This window comes from Condylostylus longicornis, unplaced genomic scaffold (genome assembly GCF_029603195.1).
Source record: "Condylostylus longicornis isolate FDR11 unplaced genomic scaffold, ASM2960319v2 ptg000113l, whole genome shotgun sequence".
In the NCBI taxonomy this organism is placed as follows: Eukaryota; Metazoa; Arthropoda; class Insecta; order Diptera; family Dolichopodidae; genus Condylostylus; species Condylostylus longicornis.
This window is the reverse complement of record NW_026578081.1, coordinates 768,683-792,553: the sequence shown is the minus strand read 5'-3', so window position 1 is coordinate 792,553 and position 23,871 is coordinate 768,683. Positions and strand designations below refer to the sequence as shown.

Sequence of the window (23,871 nt, the reverse complement as noted above, 5' to 3'; positions counted from 1 at the left end):
AGTAAGTTTTTATGTACACAGTTTTTATATATAATAATCGTCTCTTACATATCCCGATCAAAATTTAAGGGCTCAGAAGCAAAATGACCTAACCCTCACTCCCAAAATTTTTACTCTTTTGTTAAAAATGTATATATAAAATTAGATCCTAAATTTAATTTTATCGATACAAAAAAATCAAATACCTATTTCCTATATTCCGTACCCAACATTCAATTGTTTCCAATGCAAAAGTGACCTAAACTAAACCACATATTGTGGCAAAAATTTTTGGAACTGAGAATTAGGCCATCATTTGCTTCTGTCTAAATTATGAATAAGTATTTACTTCTTGTTAAAAAATAAGAAAATTTTGTAATTGTGTACACTGCTTAAAGGAACCCTTTATACATTACATACATAATTTCAATATAAGCATAATAAAATTTTGTAATTGAAAAATATAATTTACTAAAATTAATAAAAGTTTTGAACAATTCGTATTTCATTAAAAAGATAAAAGTTTTACTGATATCCAAATATTTTATAATACAATCATATAAAAAATCAAATTATTATTTACTTACTTACTATTTATATAGAGCGTCGTATGTATAAATCAAAAAATTTATTTCAAAACTTTACCGATTTAATGTTTCTTTTTTTAATTGATTTAAAAAAAAAATTTTTTAATTTTAAAGTACCTCATAAAAAATTCATAAAGATTTTTATCTAATTTTGAATTCAGACAATTGAAATAAATTTTCCTTAATTAAATATTTAAATGACATCAATCCAAATTAAAATTTTAATTTTATTTCATTTAACTATACAATTTAGGTCAAACTCATTTTTGTTGTTGAATACTTATTGAACAAATAAAAGTGAAATTCTCATTAAATATAAAATCAATTATATATGTAATTGTATAGCATCCCTTTTAAGTACGAATGCAATCGAAGAGGAAGGGTTATCTTCAAAAACTTTTAAAATTATAATTTCAAAAGATTTAAACACAACTTTTATAATGGAATAGTGAAATCCGAATATAAGGTTATTGATATATGAACCAAATACACTTAAATTCACAAATAGACACTTATAGAGGCAATGGTAAATATTTCATATATTTATACTAATATTTATTATATGTATATCAGTTATGGTATTTATTCCAAAATATACTCCATATTCGTATAAGATAATAATAATAGGATTAAAATATACTTGTTTCAATCATATTTTTCTAGGCGACCTGTTAATCGAAAATAAAGGAATCGAAAAAATTTTTTGTTCGCGTTACTTATGGCAGGCATTTTTTGTCATATATTTTACTAATGAACAATAATAAAAAATAATTTTTTAATTTTGTTTTTTTTTTTTGGAGGCACATTTACCTAGAAAATTATGCTTATGATAAATTTTGCTCAAAACAATATTTTTTTTTTTAATTTGAAAGAACATTGCAAAAGAATTTGTTTCGGTTTCTTTTTTTTTTGGCCTGAATTTTTTCCTTGATTACAAATTTTTGTACATTAGTAAGTAATGTATGTATATATTTAAATATTTTTGTTTAACCTCAAAAATAAAGTAACATATTGTAAAATTCTTGGTAAGTTTAATGTGCATTTTGTATACTTACATACAAATATAAGTATTGTTTACATTAAATATCAAAAATAATTATAAATATATCATTCAAATTATATACTACTCGTATATACTCGTATCTACAAAAACACATCGAAAATATTTAATATTTTGTAAAACAATAGAATAATTATTATCAGAACTCTTTGACCACTCCTTTCGGGGTAAAAAGAAAGGTATATAACAAAAATACGACTTCAGGAAATTTATATCTCGAAAAGGAAATACACGGCTGAGCGGGGATTTATTATAATTCACCGCCAAAATATTGTAAAATTATATAGACAAAAAAAAAAACAGACATTTTTATATTACGTCCAAAAATACTTAAGTAGGACATTTTAATGCAAAAACTGGAATAATTTTTATTTGACAATTAATAGAAAAAGGAGGATAGGATATCTGACTTATTTAGTCTATATATAATTGAAAATACCAATTAAATTTCGCAAGACAGTGCTAGTAAAACGTTATAAAAATTATTGTTAGAATATTTGCTAGTATTTTTAGTCGTCTTATTCGTCAGGTCAATAAACTACAACATACCAATTATTACAATACTTGTTACACAGATAACCGCATATACGTATGTCATCTCTTTATTTCAAATCCTGGTCTAGGGTAAATGTAAGATTACTTCGTAAGTATATTGTCTTTTACACTTGTTTTAACTAGTTTTTAGTTCAGCAATTTTAAAATCCAGAATTACAATAGATATTATTATATTGAATACCTACTACAAATCTATGTTCCCATTGTTTATTAGTGGTTTGTTCAAGCGGACGTGAACCATATCAGTTATTACGTCTCACGTCTAAAAAGCTACTAATCACCAATATTTGAGTTCAATATGAGGAGGATTTTTTTTTTATACTTAAGTTACTATACTGACTTTATGGTTCTAAGTAGAGAAAATTCTCTACTTTTCTCTATATTTGTTTAGTATAATCTTTGTCTATTATTTACTCTATTCTTTCCTATTCAGTATTAAAAATCAGCCCGCAGATAACTGTTTAAGGGTTAAAAAAAAAAAACAAAAATATTGTATACACCCATGAGTAAATTGAATTGGAATTTTTTTAATAGCATTATGTCTATTCAATGGTAATACTCTTTTAGTAAATACTTTTTAAATAGCTTATAGTTAATGACAATATAGGAAAAGAAACAAAATGAGTAAAAAAATATCATTTTTTTTTGGGTGACAATACCAAGTCAAATCAGAGAGAAATATTTTTTTCTTTTATACTTTTCTTTGATTAATTTATTCGATATGAGAGTTATGAAAAAAAAAAACAGAAAGGTTAAAAATTTTTGAAATATAGAAAATGAAAGAAAACAACCAAAATAAATAATTTTTGAGAAAGTCAATAAATAACGATTATTATTATTACTCTACGACTCTACTCTATATAATTTTTAATATTTTTTTTTTTTTACAAATATTTAAATTTTTTTTGTTTATTTTTTTTTTCTAAAAGCGTAAAAATTCATTAAATATTCAAAATTTTCGCATATTTCTAACATTATATGTGTATGTATAAGATTATACGAATAATAACAATAGACTATAGAGTATATAGACTGAGGTTGAATTCATTTAATATTTTTATATATAAGCATAGATGACATATACATACATATCTATATGTAAATACGTAAATATCTATATTTTATCTCTCTATTTATCTATCTCAGCAAAATAATCTAGTTTGATTAATAAAATAGTAGAAAAAAATGGGCGCTTAAAAAACTTAGTGTTAAATAAAATTATTACATAGTGTGATCCATAAGTTTAAAATGTCTTATGATTCTAAAGCAGATTCATGGAAGATTTTAATGGAAGATACACTCTTGCTTATTTAAAATGAATTATTTTACTTTTTAAAAAAATTAATATAATTACAATTTGATAATAATATTTTCTAATATTTCTCTATAAAATGTACTCCACAAGAACTCAGGTTTCAGAAGCCCTAATTTTTCGAAAATCTTACTTTCCTTTATAAAAATCATTCCATCTTTATGATTAAGGTAAAACGCAATTTGCTTCCAAAATAGAACTGTTCCCTTTAAATATTTCCAAAATTAAAGCATTTCCAACAATAAAATCCATTATCAGGCCATTTTGATTTCAAATTTTGAATTTTTTTCCTTATAAAACATATTTATTCAAATTCTCATTTTTCGTTCAAAATTTGTTCAATTGTCAAAATATTTTATCTTAAAGTAGAAGATGAAGATTTTTTAGAAATATTGTAAAGGAAATACATTCTACATATTTTTGGAAAACAAATCCATGTAAGGATATTAAAGCTCCTATATTTTCAAAGTAGTCTCAAAATCAGGTTTTTTTAGAAATAGTCAAAAATATATTGCATAGTCTTTACGTTATGTATTTGTAGTGTTGCGCCTTGCAGTAATTGTAATGCAGTATTGCGTTTATGAAAATCTCTATAGAGAAAACAAGTGCTCGTAACAAATTTGAAATTCAAGTTAAAGACTTTTCCATTACAATTCGTCAAAATTAGAAAACAATAACAAAATTATTTCTTTTAAGTTTTAAAAAATTCCAATATTTTTTTTTACCTAAAATATTTCAAAGAGTTTGTAATTTGTAAATTTTTTTTTTTTATTTAAAAAAAAATGTAGTTTAATAAAATAAATCAAAAAAAATAAGACAAAAGTTGAATAAAAAAAAAAACACTTACGCCTCACAATATGGAAGTTTATTAAATCCTTTGTATGTTTTCATGTTTAATGTCATTCCACATTCGTGGCATTTAAAACACGTTTTATGCCATGTCTGAAAATAGAAAAACAAGACAAAAAATTTTTTTTAATGAAAATAATAATAATAATTTTTGTTTTTTGTTCATTTAATTTTAGGTGGAAATTTATTTATTTAAATATTATTAAAACATTCGCATAGTTCATTTACAGGTACACAATGCCTACAAGTATAATAAAAAACAAAAACAAAATAGTTTTACTTCTCAAGCTTTCTTTCAACAACAAAAAAGAAAAACAAAATGTGAGTTTGTATGTAAATCAAACGCATGAACATAATTCTTTTTTTTTTTTGTATTGAAATGCAGAGGTGTCATAGTTTCCGGAGTAAATATTTAATTATTTCATTACAGATTTAATTTTTGTGTTATCTTATTATTATTTCATTTATTTTTTATATCTTGTTACTTATATACAAATACATACACTCATTTATTTATATACAATATTATTATTTAAAAATTATGCAAAGTTTAAATTAGGTATTCAAAGTTGAAATAAATTTTAGACACCAATATGTAATTTTATTAATAAAGAGATATGAAAGAAAAAATATTGTAGGTATGAATTGAATTTTTTTTTTTTTTTTGAAAGAATTGCAAATTTTTTGAATTTATAAATAATTAAAAATATACGTAATTATATAATATTTGCGACCTAATTAAAATTTTGTTCGGTAAAAGTAGTTTTCTCGAGACGTAAGTAGAATATTTTCTCGAGACGTATAACTGCGTATGGCTTGATTGCCACATGAGGGGAAAAATAAATCTCATTACACATTGATTAAAATTTTGAAGAAGGCTGTTTTATTTGCTTCATCTAACTAGGAACTGCCATTAGGTTCCAAGTGCTATTTTTTTCGAAAAATTACATTAAGTAAGACGAAGTGTCTCATTTGCAAATAAATATAGGCAATAATAACGATCCACAATTGCTTTTTCAAACTGATTTGTCATAAATTAATAAAATAAAGTAATTATTCCACTTTTGTAAACAATTTTAATAAATATTGGAAAAACAATGATTTAATAAACATTAACCAAGAGTAAAAGCACTCTCTCATCTAACTGAAACTTATAATTCTCTAAAATGAGGAAATAGCAATTTTCGATCGTGTATGTAACTTATGTATATATGTAATACCAAATTGTAAGTAGAAATGAATAAGTTAAGCAATACAATACAAATAAAAGTACGTATTAGTATTTTCTGAAGTATTCCTTTATTGTTGTTCCCCTAAATGTATGCAATAAGTTAATATATATTTTGTTCCTTTTGGTAAATTTTAAAAATATTTACAACGATACCATATTAGTCTAATTTAAAAAAAAAACCTCAATTTCAGCAAAGTTGCCGAACAAAAGTTGTAGAGATTTTGTATAGACTTTCACAATGACACACCGAATAACGACCGCATATATGTAGAATTATTCTAAAGCGCCTACCGGAACCTTGTACCGGAATAATATGAGTAACAGAATAATATGTGTGAATAACATAAGTACTGAGTAAAGCTAAGAGTCAAAGCCCTTATAATAAAATTATTAATAATAATAAAAAAATCAACAAAATGTAAACTGTGTAAATACGAAAATATCATTAACATACATAATGTTTACTTAATTGAATTTAGAGTCGAACAGTAATTTCTTTTTTATATTATAATCACGTAAACAAAAATTCTATAATAAGAATTTTAGAAGAAATACAAGAGTGACATCAGTATAGGTTAGTCATTTTTTTTTAATTTTACTTAAGTACTTCTTAAATTTCTTTTTATATAATGCGTATATATAGATATGCAAGTATGTACAAATTTGATACTTAATTCAATTTACAAATTAAGCTTTTAATTTTGTTATACGTATAAGAATATACTCAATGATTTTTTAATTAGATTTTTGGAATTCATTTATTTTCTTTAAAACGTAATTTATTTTAAATATGGATAATCTGTAATCAAGGTTAACGTGAAGGTATAAGTAATCCAAAAATGTGAGACATTTAGTTTTGTATAACTATAAAAAATTTCGTATAATCTAAGAATATTTCAATTATTCAACGAAGACTAAATGATTATAATCATTGGATCTTCATATTATATAAGTTGGAGTGATTTAAATTTACAATACCTATTAATAAATAATATTGGGTGATAAAACTTTCAACTAGCTTCGACTTATTTCTACTGCAGAGGTCTACTGCATTTCTACTCACTTTTAAATACGTTCTTCTTCTTTTGAAACATAAACATAAAATTGGACGCGCCATTTCACCATAAATCTCACCAAATTACAGTTTGCTTTGAGTAATAAAGTAAAGCTCATCTATGGTGACAAAGCGTTTTTGTTTTAATTGCATACTAACTAAATATTGTCAAAATTTAAAAAGTATTCTCATTGTGGTGGCTAGATTATTATTCGCAAATAAAAATCTAACATTTGAAATATACAAACGTAAGTATGTACACACACTGACACAACGCATAATAAGTGTAATAATTGTCTTAATATTTAAATTCAAAATACGCGCATACACTTACTTAACAAAATATTTACTTCACTTTTAAGCAACTAATATCAAAAAAAGATGTTTAATTTGACATAAAAAAAAATCAAAAATATTCAACGGCAAAAATGTATGAAGACAAGCGTTATGAAGAAATTTTAAAAATGGAAAAACCAAAAAAAATTAATTTACCTTTACTTATATTTTAATCGCGTACAGCATTTTCAAATAAGTAACAACTTTTTAAACAAAAAGTTACACTAAATATTACTCAAAATGTGAATTAACATGAGCACGCAATACTCACCAATCACAGCACAATATCATAAAAACAATAAGCGTTATATTATATATTATAACATTACATAATATTATATTAAAGAAACAGAAAAAAAAATAATAACTGTAAGAAATGTAATAGTGGACATAGACACAAAACAGACTGTGTTTTGTCATTTTATTGAAAACTAATACGCTACATGCATCTTTGTTATATAAATCGCACCCCTAAAATATTTGCAAAATCATACAATAAAATGAACTTTTTTTAAAATATTTCTAAAATATACAAATCTAGAGCTGATAGCTCCGGAATTTGATTCCAAATTGCAAAAAGTTGAACAATTTAAATTTTTGAAATGCAAAGTTTAAATTTTTGCCAAGCCAATTGAAAGCTTATATGATCACCTCATTTTTTGAAAAGTTGCATAACTCCAGTACTTGTTATGCAATCGATAATAACTAATTTGATTTAACGAAATTTTAGATTACATTTTAGTATTGGCTAACATTTGAAAAGGAACACCATTATTTAAATTTAATATTATTTGGAAGTGTAAGTATAAGAAGTTACAGAGTAAGCCAAGTCATAATTTCTAGTATTTTAAACATTTAGTTTTTAGATTGAAAGCAAAATATGGAAAAGCCGCAAATCGGTATGTAAATTTTATTAGAATCCGATAAGTCAGTAGTCATAATTTACTTCATAATCTTACGCAATTACCAAGCTCCAAGTACGTATTGAGTGATCCATCAAAAAAAATCAAAAAGTTATTTTTACATTGATATACTTCTTAGTCAAAATATCACCAATTAAACATTGTTTTCCAAAACCATGACCGTACAATAATCAATATATACAACAAATTTCCCGTCAATCATATAGAAAATCATATAGATGCTTAGGAGAATTACGAAATTTTTGATGACTGATGGACTAGTCTAAAATATCGAATTATTTGATCACTGATTTTTAATAATTTGATTAATAAAACATACAGTGAAATCATTTTGAACACATTCCATGGACAACTGCAATAAAACAACCTTGAAAAATCAAAAATAAAAGCTGAAGAATCAAATAGCAAAAAATTCAATATTTACTATTCACTATGTATAATAATCATCTTTCAGGGGTGCAAAATCTATGAGCAAGTATAAGTACATGTGGTAGCTACTATTGTACATATATGTATAAATGGTACATGGTTGCGTTTTTGTAATAATATTATGGAGACATGTTAGTTGAAAATCACTCTATCAAAATAAACTTTTTTTTTTTCTTTTATACCCATGTTTTTATTACCCACTTACTTTTTTTTTTGTAAACGTGTGAGTATAAGTATGTAGTATATATTTTGTTTTATGTAAAGAAAAAATGAAAAATGTTTCACTTTCACATTTTAGCGCCTAAGTGAATCCCAATTATTTATAAATGGTTTGTTACGATATAACACCATATTTACATTAAATTTTTTTCTTTTTTTACAAAATCTACGTAAAATACGTAAAAGTTTTGTACATTTATTGATTGATACTCTTAAAATTTCTTTCGAAAAAAAAAAATTTTTATTTTTTGGTCATGAATTAAAAAGATACATAGTATGGATATTGGATATAGATAGGTAGGTAGATGGTTTTGATAGGTAAGTAGGATGAGTTGTTCATTAATGATGGGACCTACACAAAAATTAATTTAATTTTGTAATATATATGGTATGATAATCGATTTAACTTGTTAATCATTTTAATAATATAAGATTATTTTATTTTTGATTTTTACTTTTACCTTAATTTTACCATAAGGTTATTTTATATATACATACATATATATGGTATAATAATGTTATACTTATTTGATATATACACAGTCTATATTTTTATAATTTCAATCAAATTAAATGTTATAAATTTCGAAAATTTTAATAAAAAAGAACAAGATGTTCGAAAAATTAATTTAATATTTTAAATATTTGGATCAAAAGAAAATTGATTATGAATTTTGTACATGTGTATTGAATGCTTACATCTGGTATTCATTAATGTCAGTTAAAACTGAACGTATAGTTTTAAACTTATATAATAAAAAATTTTTTAACATACGATAAATAGCACGTAAATACTTAATTTAAAATTCAATAAGTGTAATACTAGTTATTGTTACAAATGATTTAATTTTTTCTGTACAAATGACGAAAAATTATCAAATTTTTTCAATTTGAAAGGGAAAATTCGCAAACCAAACTGTATAAATTTTGGTACTTACTTATAATACAAGACTATAGAGAAAAGCAAAATTCGAAAATTATGGTGTTTTGGAGTTAGAAACTCATACTATGGCGGCATTAATTTATATTTCAATTTAGTTCTAATCTAATGCCTTAAATGTTGCATCATACAATTATCAATCGTAGTTGCTTTGGGATCATAAAATATAATTTATAACATAAAATAAAGTAAATTCCCTAAAATACAGTTCTTTCCCTATCCTACTTAAGTTCGTAAATTTAAAAACAAAAATATTCGAAAAATTAATTTAGCCCGCGTTTAAATGGATTTTCTAAAATATTATACAATAAAATTATATGAGAAATATTCCCAATTTTTATTTGCTAATTAAATAGAAGCGGAAAATACAGCAGATGCAGATAAAATGCAAGGAATTTAACTAATAATTTTATATTCCAAGTAAATTTTTAATGTCATAAATACTAATACATACATCTTAACCAAAACTATAAAGCAAACATTATAGTTAATTTTTCAAATATTACATACATTAATATTTAAAATTTCAATCTAAAATGGGAAATTACCGTAATTTTTCCCCCAAAAGAATGTTTACAAATTATGCAAAAATAAAATTTTTCCTATATCAAGGAATATTTTCATATGAAATTCTCTTAGCTGCCAAATATTTATTTTTGAAAAATATGCAAAATTACCCCTGTTAAATAATAGAAATTTATCACATATTTCAAATTTTTTTATTGATAAATAAATTAAAACGATGATTTTGAAATTAATTTTGTTTACATAATATATACGTATGTTCACATATGTACATATAAATCTACACAATTTCATATTAACAATCATGTGTACATTTAATGTGGAAAAGTTGATTATACTTTTATGGGGCACATTTCATTAAATAAAGTTAAACACATTTATTTACCATTTTGATTAAATATAAATTATGTAGCAATTTTGATTTTTTTTTATATTTGCTTCTAAAACAGTGTGATATCTAACAGTCATATTGCATGAATATTAACTTTTTAACACAATCTTAATGACAACATATAAGAAATTAAAAAAAAAATATTGTAAAAATTTTGCTTGCGTCGATCCAGTAAACATTTTCTTTAACAAACAATGCCAATAACACATTCACGTATACTTATACTTATTCAAATACTTATAAGCACTAGTAATATTTGTAATATATTAATTATGTAGTAAATAATTACATATTATAATATGTACTTTAAATATATAGCACATATATACATACTTAGAAATGAATGCCACTAGTTATGGGAACATAATAAAAATTATAATTGTGTACATTTTTTTCTCTTGAAAATTGTTATGTCATAGAAAGTATGTTATTGTTATACAATATGAACAAAAATAATTAAACAATTAAATTTGTCGTTTTAAAATTTCTAATAGTTATTGTTAAATAAATGAATTCTTGCAAATAATGTATACATAATTTCTTTTATGAAAAATTTTATTAAAATTTTCTATAAATACGTAAGAAAGAACAGAATAAAATTTAACATTATAAAACAAATATTGCATACTTTTAGGAAGACAGAAAAAATGTATAATTGTAATCGAATTATGTCCGCCTTATGAGGGAGTTTAAACCATTATTTACTTTTTGAAAAATGTCACAACATTGCATATTTTTTGGGGTCAATTAGAAAATGCAAAAATAAAAGAAGTATTTTCATGGAAAATAAGCTAAAAAATAATTTAAATCATTTTTCTAAATAGAAAATAATTCTGATATACATATAAGTGTACAATATCGCAAACTAATCTCAAAAAAATTCTAAAGATCGACAACCTTACAATATAAAATTTAATTTGCATTATAAAAATATTAGAATCATTTACTAAAGCTGTTGCAGCTTTATAACAATAATTTTACAATATCTATTTACAGATATGCATATAAAATTCACATTTTACATTAAAACAACATTATTAGATTGTTTGTATACGACAACATAGGAGCTATATTAATGTCATAGTAACTTTAACTGAAAACATCATCTAATCTTCATTTATTTATTGAGTAGAAAAATTTTCTGCATAAACAATTTCCTTTTATAATGTTTTTTATTTAATTCAAAAATAATTAAAATAAATCAAAGTTAAGTAGATGTCTGAAAATATAACAAATGTAAAAATATAAATATACTCGTATACATTCATACTTGTACATAAACGTACATATATTTTAATATTTAGTTTAGTAAATGAAAATAAAATATAAATAAAGCGGATGTCTATCAAAAAATCTCCACAATAATTGTCATTCATTATTTACATAAACGTGTGTACATATGGACATTTATGTTTTATATAGCTATGTACAAATATGTCTCCACAGTATATAGAGTCTAAATGAAAAAATATATGTAAGTGCACGTGTACGTATATAAATGCGTACCCTGTAATTAGTATGTTTATTGTGTAATGAAGTATGTAAGTTTTTCCACATTTTTATAATGCGGGGTCGTTGTTTTTCTTTTATTTGAATCATTTTTTTTTTCTATACAATATTAAACGCCGGCTCTTAAATTTTCAATCAACCGTACCTAAATTTATATGTATTTGCTCATTATACTTAAATATTACATACACTCATACATATATAATTTATATAAACTTGTACATTTTCATAACTTATTTACAATATCTATATACTCGTACGTATAAGTGCATTGTATATATTTATATATGGGAAGCAGAATTTATAGGTATGTGTAAGTTTATTATTATTATACAAATATGTACGTACTAGTATGAAGTGAAATTAATTTGTAAGTATAAATGTGTTTAAAATCGCAATAAATCTCTGTTTGTATCATATGAATGAATCTGATTGAGACTTTTCACTTTTTTTTTCTTCAATTTTTTTTTTCTCTCTCTTTTTTGATTTTAGAAAAATAAAATGCCACTTTTTAAGCGTAAAATAAATTTTAAAGATATAAAAAAAAGTAGTCTTTGTATATTATCTTGAGGGTAATCCTAATTCAAATGTGATCAAGCTTAAGAAAATGAAATTTGTAATAAAGGTTCTAAAAGTTTGGGAATTAACACTAATTTTAATTATTGGAATAAATTATTTGATTGCTATAAATCATAAAACTTTTTCTGACGTACTTAAGTAGTTAACTGTTTTTTTGAGATCTTCAAAATTATGTCGAAAAGAACAACTGAGGCGCCAATATATTTATGAACTTGAATAACCAATATAATGTTTTCCGCACATTTGCCATCAACATATTCGTTTGCTAAATTTTGCTATAGTACTGAGCTATATAAATATGCTATATGAAAGAAGCATTTATGAAAAATTATTGTTCTTTTAAAAAACAAAGTATAATATTGAAATTTTGGAAAAATTTTTATATCCCAATCAGAAACACGGAACCTAAAGATTACATATTATGTATGTGAAGCCAAGGCAAAACACGAACTTTCTTTTTTTTTAAATTTGAATCCCTCTAAATTTTTAATATAAGTATCCCGAACATTATCAACAACTTTTAGCTAATTCTACTGGAATTATAAATCATAATTTGTATAAATCCCGTTTAATCTTAGAAATTTAACAAAAATCCTACTCAAGTTGAAAAACACTCAAAACTTTTCCTCGAAATCGTCCCGTAGATCACATGATTTCACAAAATCAAAAGAATTGTATATAAAACTAATAAAAAATATGTAAATATAAGATTATCCTTAAAGCAGTGATTTACATAAATCTATACAATTAAGGGTGTATTGACCTCAATTAAAGAATAACATATACTTATAGAGTATAAGTATGTTTAAAATAATAATAATACAAGCAACTAGTAGCAATCTAAATTTTAATGACATAAATCAAAAATTCCATGTAAAAATATATATTGTGTGTAAAAGTATTTAACTAGATGCATAAAAATGTATGTATATACATGGATATCTATATATATATAAGTATAATACATTCGCTACTAAACGGATAAATGAACAGCTAAATAGGTAAGTAACAAAAACGAGCAACAATCGCAAGTATATGATTGAAATTACTTAAGTATTATTATTATTTTTTTTTGGAAAAACCGGCTGTTTCAAATTTCTACACAATCATTCGCTTTTGAAAAATCTTTCATATTCCCATTTCAATCTTATACGTGTGAAGATTTTAGAAGACTTGGACTTCTTCTAGTAAATTTGAATGTCATAGTGTTATTCGAATATTATCGAAATACATTCGAATATGTATTATGGTATTTGAAACTATTCAAATTCACTTACAGAAATTGATTTAATGAGAACCATTTGAATCCAAAAAACCCATAATTTCATTGTTTCGGCAAATTAGGTAATTATTTCAAAGTCATTTCATGTGAAATTAGATTTTTCTTCTCCTTGTGATTTTCAATTCCCCGTGTGAAAAATTTTGCATATTTTCCGACTTTATTTTCAAAAAACTCAAATATTTTCATTATCTTCCTGTTTATGTTTTTCGTAATAACCCAGTAATAAATTGTTATATTTAAAATGTCAGAATATGAAAACAATTGAGTATGAAACAAAAATAATGAATGAATAAACATTTTACAATTTTGTCTTTTATTCTTCTTTTTTTTTTATTTTGTTATTTTTTTTATCTATTTATCTATTAAGATCAAAGTGACAGATTGCGTTCCATATAAGTACACATGGAATTTTAAAATTCATTTGATTTTTTATACATCAACAATTAAGGATCGTATCTAGTTGATACTGATAAATATGAAAGAGAAAGATTGAAAGGAGTACTTAAACGAAAAAAGAGAACAAAAATTTGCATATTCTGTATAAAATTTAAACCAGAAATCAATTAGGGGCCAATTCCTACCATTATAACTAATTATTTTATTTATATATAATAGGTACTTTGAAACAAAAAATACGCGATAGCAAGCTCCGAATATTTCAAATCAGTGTGGACAATGTGCTTGAAATTTTTATCAATTATTTTTACATACAAATGTAAGTGTATAGATAGTAGATACGTATAAAAATTGAACGTACATATATATACATAACATACATATACATATGTACGTACAGTATGTGCATAAATTAATATGTGTATCAATATTTTTTATACCACACCCTTATCGAATGATTTTTCGTTCGGTTTCTGTTTTATAAAAGAAAAAAAATGTATGTTTTGCTTTCTTTTTGTTTTGTTTTTTTTTGAAATTTGTAAAATTATGTTTCACGCTCTGTTAAAATTGTGTTTAAAATTATCAATGATGGGGTTTATCAGAACTCATTGAAATCAATTTTTTACTTCATTATAATTTTATTTTAAATTGAACTTGATATGAGGTCTTGAATTTCAATTTTAAAATTTTTTTATTTTATTTATTCTTATTTTATACTATTCAATTTTTTTCGTAATTATAATTATATATGTATGTATACACTTACATTTATATATATATGTATGGTTATTCTTGCTTTGTTATTAAATTAAAAATCTTTGCAACATTTATTGTGGGTGAACTCAAACAAAATGAATTTAATGTTCACCACAATTATATAATTTTTTTTATTTCTAGGTTAAATAAATTAAATAATTTTCAAACTTTAATTTTCAAAAATGTCTGATCACGAACAGAACATTTTTGAAAATGACATTTAATTTGACAGTAAATTTAAATGTCATTGAAATAAAATTTGTTGTAATGAAAAATTGGCAAATTGTTTACATGTGTACATTATAGTATTAGTGATAACGGATAATTACAACAAAAACAATTTTAAATAAGTTCTACTTTAAACATAATATCATAATGTTTGCTGAATTGACATTTGATTATATTTCTTATGACATTTGAAGTAAATGTAAGCCGTCGTTATAACCTAAATATTCTTGCGGCAACTTCTATCAAAAATGACTAAACACGGGTTTGGAAATTCTCAATGTTATTGAAAATTCGAACGTTATTTATTTTAATCTATGTTAAATAAGAAACTCTTTTAAATACAAGTACACCGGATATCTTCAAAATTTTGCACAATTTTTGGCAAGTTTGCTTGATTTACATTTATTCGAAATCTTTACAAATTTACCTTATTGCCAAACATTGATCAGTAAAAGTGAGAACCTACTATAAGTCGAAATCACTTTACAATTTTTTTCCTTCTCTCTACTTTATTCTTCTGACTGTGTTTTACTTCTCCCCTCATATTAAATACCTACACTTACAAATTTTTCACTTTCGCAAAAAACTGATCTAACTACAATTTTTTTTTTATGGATATATATACAAAAAAAGGATCAAACTTCCGCTAAAAATAATTTTGAGCTTATTTTATTAAAATTAAATATTATCTTGTTAAATTTAAACAAGAAACAATGTTGTTCGAAAATAAAGATAAAAGAACTTATAAAAATCTATAATGTCTTTTTAAAATTAAATTTAAAATTTGACTTTAATTTATTCGCAGTATATAACTACGGTGTTTCAACTCAGACTCTCTTGCTGCCATATGGTAAAAGAAACAATACTGTTATTCATAAAAAAATTTTTTATCTCAAATTCTAAAAAAAAAATTATAATACTCGTAATATGCAATAAATATGAAATTTTAACAGGGCATGTCGTACTGATCAATTACTATAAATTCTATAGCAATTCAACAATATGCAGAAGTTTCGTTAGTGAGTAAGCACATATATTTTTCATTCATATACTCATTGTTGCATAATATGTAAATATTTATATCATATTTATGTCCACTTATGCCATCATTTTACTATTTTTATTCAAATTTTTATTTATTTATTTCCACTTTCTACAAATATTCAAATAATAAAAAATAAAATTCATAAAAGGAAAATGAAAGCATATTGTATAAATTAAGTATAAATTTATTATTAAATTAACAAATCATCATCAATATTCTGTACCGTGATGCCCACACAAAATGCAAAATATTTATTTAATTTTATTTTTAAAGATATTTTTTGTTTCAAAATATTTCAAATATTTCTTCATTTTATAACTTCAATTACAATTCCTTTAAAAAGTATTTTCTGCATTTCTCCCTAAATATTTACAAGATCATTACCATATACATAAGGAATGTACATAAATATACACGAACAAGATTACAATAGCAGAGTATATTTGCTTACTAATCATTTTAAGCTAATATAAGAATAATAAGATTACAAAGGATTGAAATATTTTAAAATTAAATTATAATTCCCAACCTCCTCTCACTTCAAAACCAAGTTGTCTTTGTTTCGAACTAAATTATAATGATTCATTTTTTTATTAATAAATAATTAAATATATAAAAAAAACAAAGCAAACATCCGAGCCGACACATATTTGCAATGCCACATATTTCCTATCTTATATTTTCTCTATATATAGAATACGTTCTTCATAATATTAGATTTAATATAGAGATTATCTAAATAAATGTAGAATTTTAGATTAACAATAATTAAAACTATAATCTGAACGCCTAGAAATGAAAAAAAAAAAATAATTTTTTATTGCTGTTTTTACTCCGTTGTCTGTTCAATTACGACAATATTTTTGTTCAACTTAATCTCATATTTAGATAGAAACATATAATTAAAACCAAAAATTATTATTCAAAATTAAGTCTTTGCAACTTTAGAAGATCATTTTTTATTGAAATGTCAACAAAAAATTTACTAAACAAATTGTCGGTAACAAAAAATAAAAAAAAAATTTTTGATCTACCAAAAAAAAAAATGAGAACATTCTTTGAATAATATTCATATAAATATCATTGTCACCGCATACAGTCACCGTCATATCACCACCCATAGCCGCATTTCAAAAAGACAAAATACTTAAGTTCTTGAGTTCAAGATATTAATTTAATTATACTTATACATACATATATATGTATGTATATAATTAAATATATTGAAGATCCCACCATCATCAAAATATGTAATAATATAAAATTATTATCATGACAACAATTTCAATGGAACAAAAAAAAAAAAAATTGGAACATATTTTATAAGATAAGATAATAAGAAAATTTTGATGCAAGAATCAGAATAAATAGAGGAAGATTGTATTTGAAGATAGGATGTTTATTGCGTTTAGATTTTCAATTTCTATTATTGAATATGCGTACACGATATACATACACATACACGTTTATATTTATTTATTGCCTATCACCCGCTTCTTCTCTCCTTTCCTCAAATTTATTCCATATAAAAATTATAATTTTGTTAAAGAATAAATGTGATGGTAACATCCTCCCCATTTGTTTTCAATTTTTGTAAAAGCAATTATCACTCTACGGAAAAAAAAAACAATAATAAAACAAAAAAAAATTAAAAATAATTTATTGCATTTGAATATGTGTGTCATTTATAGACAATATTTTTATATATATATATATATATATATATATATATATATATGTTATAATTTAAAGTTGGTAAGTACTGTTGTGAAACGAAAAGAAAACACTATTCAGAACTCACAACTAATTTTTCGGTTCCGGTTTTCTTTTTGAAAAAAATTTTTAATGTTTCAGTGTAGTGCAATGTTGCTCCAGAGCAAAAATGAAAATAATATCTTGAAAGTAATTGTTGACGAAAAATAAAGCTAAAACATAAAGAAATTTCGAAATTTTCGTATGATAACGTTAAATTAGCTTAAGTTATTTTAAACAACCAAAAAACTGAGAAGTATTACTTGTTAGAAAAAAAATAATTAGCTAGTTGTGAAATTAAATATTAAAATAAACTTCAAAAATCCAGGAACGAATAAACAGCGACAACTATATTACAAACGTTATGCAATGTTCTGGAACAATTTTATTTTGCATTGTCCGCAAAACACATCTAAATGGTGCTTAATTTCTCTATAGTTTAATTTCAAATAACCTAATTCAACCGTCGGCAAAATGCAGCCCATTTAATTTCGAAATACCGTCCACCAATCTGTTTTTCCAAAAAAGAAAAAAATTCGATTGCAACTATTAAAATTTGAAAAATTTTTTTTAAGGTTCTTGTAAGTAGGTAATGTAAGCGATTCGAGTGGTCCATACTTATACTCACATAGTACATATTTGTTTCTAACCCACAAGAGTTTTCCGACGGTTGGCCCAATTTGTTCCGACCACTTTGAAAATAATGTGCTTATATAATATGCACATGTGTAATAATTACAAACTATTTCTCTTTTTTAATCAATCCTTTCAATTCAAATTATTGTTCAATCAGGAATTTTCTTAATTTGATTCAAATCTTATTATACATTTTTATTAGGTCAAATCAATACTAATTTCATATTATTGAATGTTTTTGAATGATATAAGTATACAAAAATCAAACTATTAAAAACTAATTTAAAAAAGAAGTTGATAAATCTTTGTAAAATTAAATTTAAATCTTATGACAAAAATATTATCAAAAAATTGAATTTTTGCATTATGCATTGGAAATTTAATTATTAAATATTGTGTATATGCACTTAAGTAGTGCATAACTTGTACAATGAACCTATTCCAATGATATAGATTGTAAACTTTTATTATGAATATATTAATTTACATATACACACACACCCATGTGTTACAAAGATACTGTAACAATAAGTATTTATAATCTCAATATTAAAAATTAAATTAATAAAGAAATATAAATTGGTTTTTTTTTTTCAGATCTTTGAACATGTTTAAACAACAACAACAACAGAAAATGAAAAATTTTCTTCTATTGAAGAAAAAAAATAATTTTTTTTTTTTCAACAAATTCTTAAATTTTCCAGCCAGTTTTGCTTTTTGTAATAGTAACATAAGTAGCGACAACAGCAACTAATAGTAAATATTGAAAAATAGAAAAAAAAGGAAAAAGAAATAACAAGCAAGATTAGAAAAGAAAAGAAATTCAGTTTTGTCTGCCGATTTGGTTTTGTCATATCTAAAAATAAAAAAAAAAATTTTTTAAGTGCTTTATAACTTCCTCAATTCTTTGATCCCCCTAGAAATTCATCTTATATAGAGATTCTTGGGAAATACAATAAATATAATTCAAGCTTTATAAATGTTTTCTTCTTTTTTTCAGAGAATTTCTATAATCCTACATACGAGTATATACATAAAATGCATGTAGAACTAACAAGATATAAGTATGTAGAAGATGTGAGTACATAAAGCATATATAGTAAATAATAAGAGAATCAAAAAAAAAAGTGTGTCAGTTAAACCCAATAAACAAATAAATAAATAAACAAAATGAACAATAAGCAGCAACAATGCATCCAATTTTACGTGAATGAATGAATCCCATATGGTACAAACGATTAATATGACAAAATAATACCAACATAGCACATACATATTTATATATATATATATACATATATATATATATATACAAACAAAAAATAAGAAATGATAAAAGAAAAAATAAAGCGAAAAGAAAAACTAAAATAGAAAATGAAATCTAGAAAATTAGATCTGGAAGAATACAAGATTTTCTCCTTAGTCTCACATTCTATATTAGGGCTGGAGCGGACTTCTTCCGTATGAATAAACATAATATCTTTTGTAAGTTGCAAGAAATAATAAAGGAAAAAAAACAAAGCAAAATACAACAGTCTTACTTAAATATTCTTTCTCTATTGCGCTTTGTTAAAATTGCAATGAAATGAAATTTTCTCTTTGTTTTTCTTTCTATTTTGAGCGTGAAACAAAAATATTTTCTTTTTCATTTAGAAAATTCACAAAATGAAATTGGTTCTATTCGTCTTCTATACTTGCATTCTGTTCATATAAATGTTATGTACTTTATATTATATATTAAGCATTTCAATTGAAGAAAGTATTTGAATTTAAGAAAAAAAAAAAATAAGAAATAGCTCAGAATACTGACGCTTTATTGTTTCAGTGAAATTTTTAACAAAATACTTATAAGCACCATGATGAAATGCATAAGTAAAAATCTGATGTGGTCAGCACATAATCGACCGCGATGTGTATTGTTTAGTTAAGTGAAAGTGTTACAGAAGACTATAAAAATTTCTTTTGAACACTTCTTTTTAAATTTTTGGGCGTTAGTAAGCTTCTAGTTAATATTCCCAGAAAAATATAAATTAGGGTCTTCGTAGAGTTTCGCTTTGTGCCATCCGAATCCCCTAAAAAGTTCGCTAGTTAGTTTCGGTAACAACCAAAGCTCCAATATCAAATTTCAAGATATCCATTCCATAGATATGATATTAAATGTAAATTTGGCCTCCAGTTCGATTTCCGAGCCCTGGTCGTTCCAAAAAATTGATATGTTCATTGTTTCAACTCTCCAAATTTAAATATTAAATTTTAAGGAAATTGGTTCATTATTTCTCTTTTTATGGGCAATAATTTAATATTGGTCCGCTAAAAAGTCCTGTTCCCAAGGCCTGACAGACAGACCGACAAACTAACAGACCGAAAGACCGACACCTCTCTAAAAATAGTTTATTTACGCTTCCCTACTATGGAAAAGAACGTTCCCACTCGATAAATGCCGATGCGGCCGGTAATAAAATAAAATAAAACTGTAACTGTAATGTACGCCATCTATATTGATTTAGTAAAAGAAAAAATTTGAAATAAGTGAGTTTTTTTTTTTTAGAAAGAACAAGATTTATTTTAAAATAAGTCTGTTATAATTTGTCAATTAAAATATTTAATGTAGAAGTTGCCTCTTAATAATTCCAGTAAAAATTTCCATACACAACACTAAAAAGAAAACATTTCTAACCAAATTAGATGCATTTAAAATTGTTTGTAATTGCTATTATCAAGTATACGTCCAATGTACAAGTACATATATGTACACGTATGGCTTTGCATAATTTCATCTAAATCTTTAAAATTAAATTCAAAAAAAAAAATTCATTGGCACTAATTTTCGTTAAAAACCCTATCAAAAATAATATTCAATTGAGAGCTTATGAAAAAACCCTAAATCCGACATTCTAAAAATTTTACAATAAGTTGCAAAAAATCCAAAACCAGTAAAACTGCTGACCACCAGTAAAACTGCTGGTCATATGATCTCTGTGGGTTTTTTCTATATTAACTGCAAAATATTTAATTTTTTTCTTAAATAAGGCGTTTTCCCATTCAAATTTTGATAAAGCCAAAATTAACTCCGTTATATACGTTATATACCGTATAGCGTAGGTCTAAGAAAATATTGTTGTAAAATGTAAATTTCGCAATTAAATATACATTTATTTCTAAATGAGTACTATATTATATGTATATATATTCGGAAACTTCCGATTCTACAAAATACAAAAAAAAAAAATAAGTTAAACGGAATACAAATTTTATGAAAGATATATTTAAAATTTCTCCAACAAAAGAAAATTTTCATGCAGCCTACTCAATAAAGGTAAGAATAAAATAAGTAAACATTTGAATTTAAAATGAATTTACAGAACTTTTTTTTTTCCGGTATTCTAATCGGCATTTTCAATTATAAATTTTCTTTTTCCTTTTTACTCCCTTAAATACTCTAAATGAATACTTATTATATAAAGCATACAATATAAAAAGAGAATTCTATTACGGATTCTAGACGTTATTTATTTACCCATCAAATGCATAATAACGTATACGATTATAGAAGCAGAACTATAGCTACTTATGCAATAATAAATTAGATGTCATTTTAAGTACACACAAATAGTTAAATAGAAAATCTTTAGAAATCTACGCCTATTCTATAACAACTCTTATACTTAATTTTTTTTCTCCCATTTTTCTCATTTTAAAGAATTAATTTTTATATTACAAAAGTAAAGCATTTACTTATAAGTATTAAGCTTTTTTTTAAGTCTAGAATATTAAAAAAGTCAAAATGTTAGAAAAACATAAAAAATTATCAAATACTTACTACTTATGTAATTAAAATAGTGAAATGAGGTTCCATTTTTAGTATAATAAAATAAAGTTGCGTCAAACCAATGTTTTGTAATATAGCACTTTTCCACTTCATTAAGTGAAAATACTGGTTTTAAAAACAATCGGCGTACTGTGTTATTAAAATTAGTTTCATTCATATACGAATATATTTCAAAGATTGCATACATTTAGGATGAGCCATAAAACAAAAATATATTTAAAAAGGCGTTAACATAATGTTCGAATTTAAGGGTTAATTACTCGAGTTAAGAAAAATATTTATTTTTTTTAATGGCATGACATTTACGGTCAACTTTCTGCATTTATAGAAAATTGGAAAAGTTTGCAGTTTCGGCAATATAAGGTGTCAAAAATTCAATTTTTACAAATTTGGATAGGTGAAAATTTGGAATTGAGGTGGAAAAAAAATTTTCTTCTGACGAAATGAACTATTTATGAATATATTAGAGCTACTTAAATTTCAGACTCCTACAACCTGAGATGTAGAAGAAAAACGGTATGACAAAATTATAAATGGATTTTAGATAACAGTAAATTTTAATGGTAATTTTTTTTTGTAAAGTTCAAATACGGTATACCGTGGTAGATTTCTGCTTTTGCAGAATTTAAATAATGTTTTCGCTGCAAAAAATAGTTGAAAATTGTTATTTTGAGGGTTTTAAGGGGTGGAGGATTGACGGACGGGCAGATAAATAAGTACTATTTTTTCAAAAGAAAAAGTGCTAATAATTAAAGAAAAATATTATATGAAGGAAAAATGAATAAATAAAATATAAAAAATGATTTATTAAAAAGATAAAAAACGATTAAAAATATAAAATGAAAATATTTAAGTAAATATTAAAATAGAGAAAAGTTTTCTGCCTATTCAGCAATAGAAATTAATTTTCTTTATATAAGAATGTTACTGTTAATGTTATGAGCATAAAAGTTAGATTGGTGTGGTATGGTAGTTATTTAAAACTAATAAAAACTCAGCTACTAACGACAACAATATTCACTTTTGAAACATCTAACTGCTTATGTACATAATTATATACATTTTGTATATAAGTATAATAAATTTTTTTTGAGATTTATTAATACAAAAAAAAAGCAAATGTTTACTTAAAATGGTTCTTTATTAAAAAAAAAACAAAAAAGAAAAAGTATAAATGAAAAATCGCTTTTCATGAAGAAAATATAAAAAAAAAAAATTAAAAATTTTTTCAAAAGCACGTTCTGTTATTTTTTTTTTTTTCACATATAAGCAAGCAGTTACACTGCAATACGAAATATGCCTAAAGCATTTAACATTTTCAAAAAAAAAAAAAAAATTTGTTTATTTTTGATTTTTTTTTTCTTTTTGCGCTTTTGTCACTAAATTTTAAATATTTAATAAATCAAGGTTGTTAACCCTGACCTTTTTATTTTATTCTCATTATTATGTTATTGTCATTGTGTAGTTTT

The 23,871-nt window shown here is 23.7% G+C and overlaps 1 protein-coding gene across 4 annotated transcripts in view; it reads right to left on the bottom strand.

Annotated features, from left to right (window-relative positions):
- LOC129614576 (LIM and SH3 domain protein Lasp) overlaps positions 1 to 23,871 on the bottom strand; it is a 65,887-nt gene that overhangs the window by 24,161 nt on the left and 17,855 nt on the right. For all 4 annotated transcript variants that reach the window (XM_055529270.1, XM_055529269.1, XM_055529271.1 and 1 more), the window contains exon 2: positions 4,341 to 4,435. In XM_055529270.1, the coding sequence (XP_055385245.1) occupies positions 4,341 to 4,435 (95 nt within the window). The remainder of the gene's footprint in view (positions 1 to 4,340; positions 4,436 to 23,871) is intronic.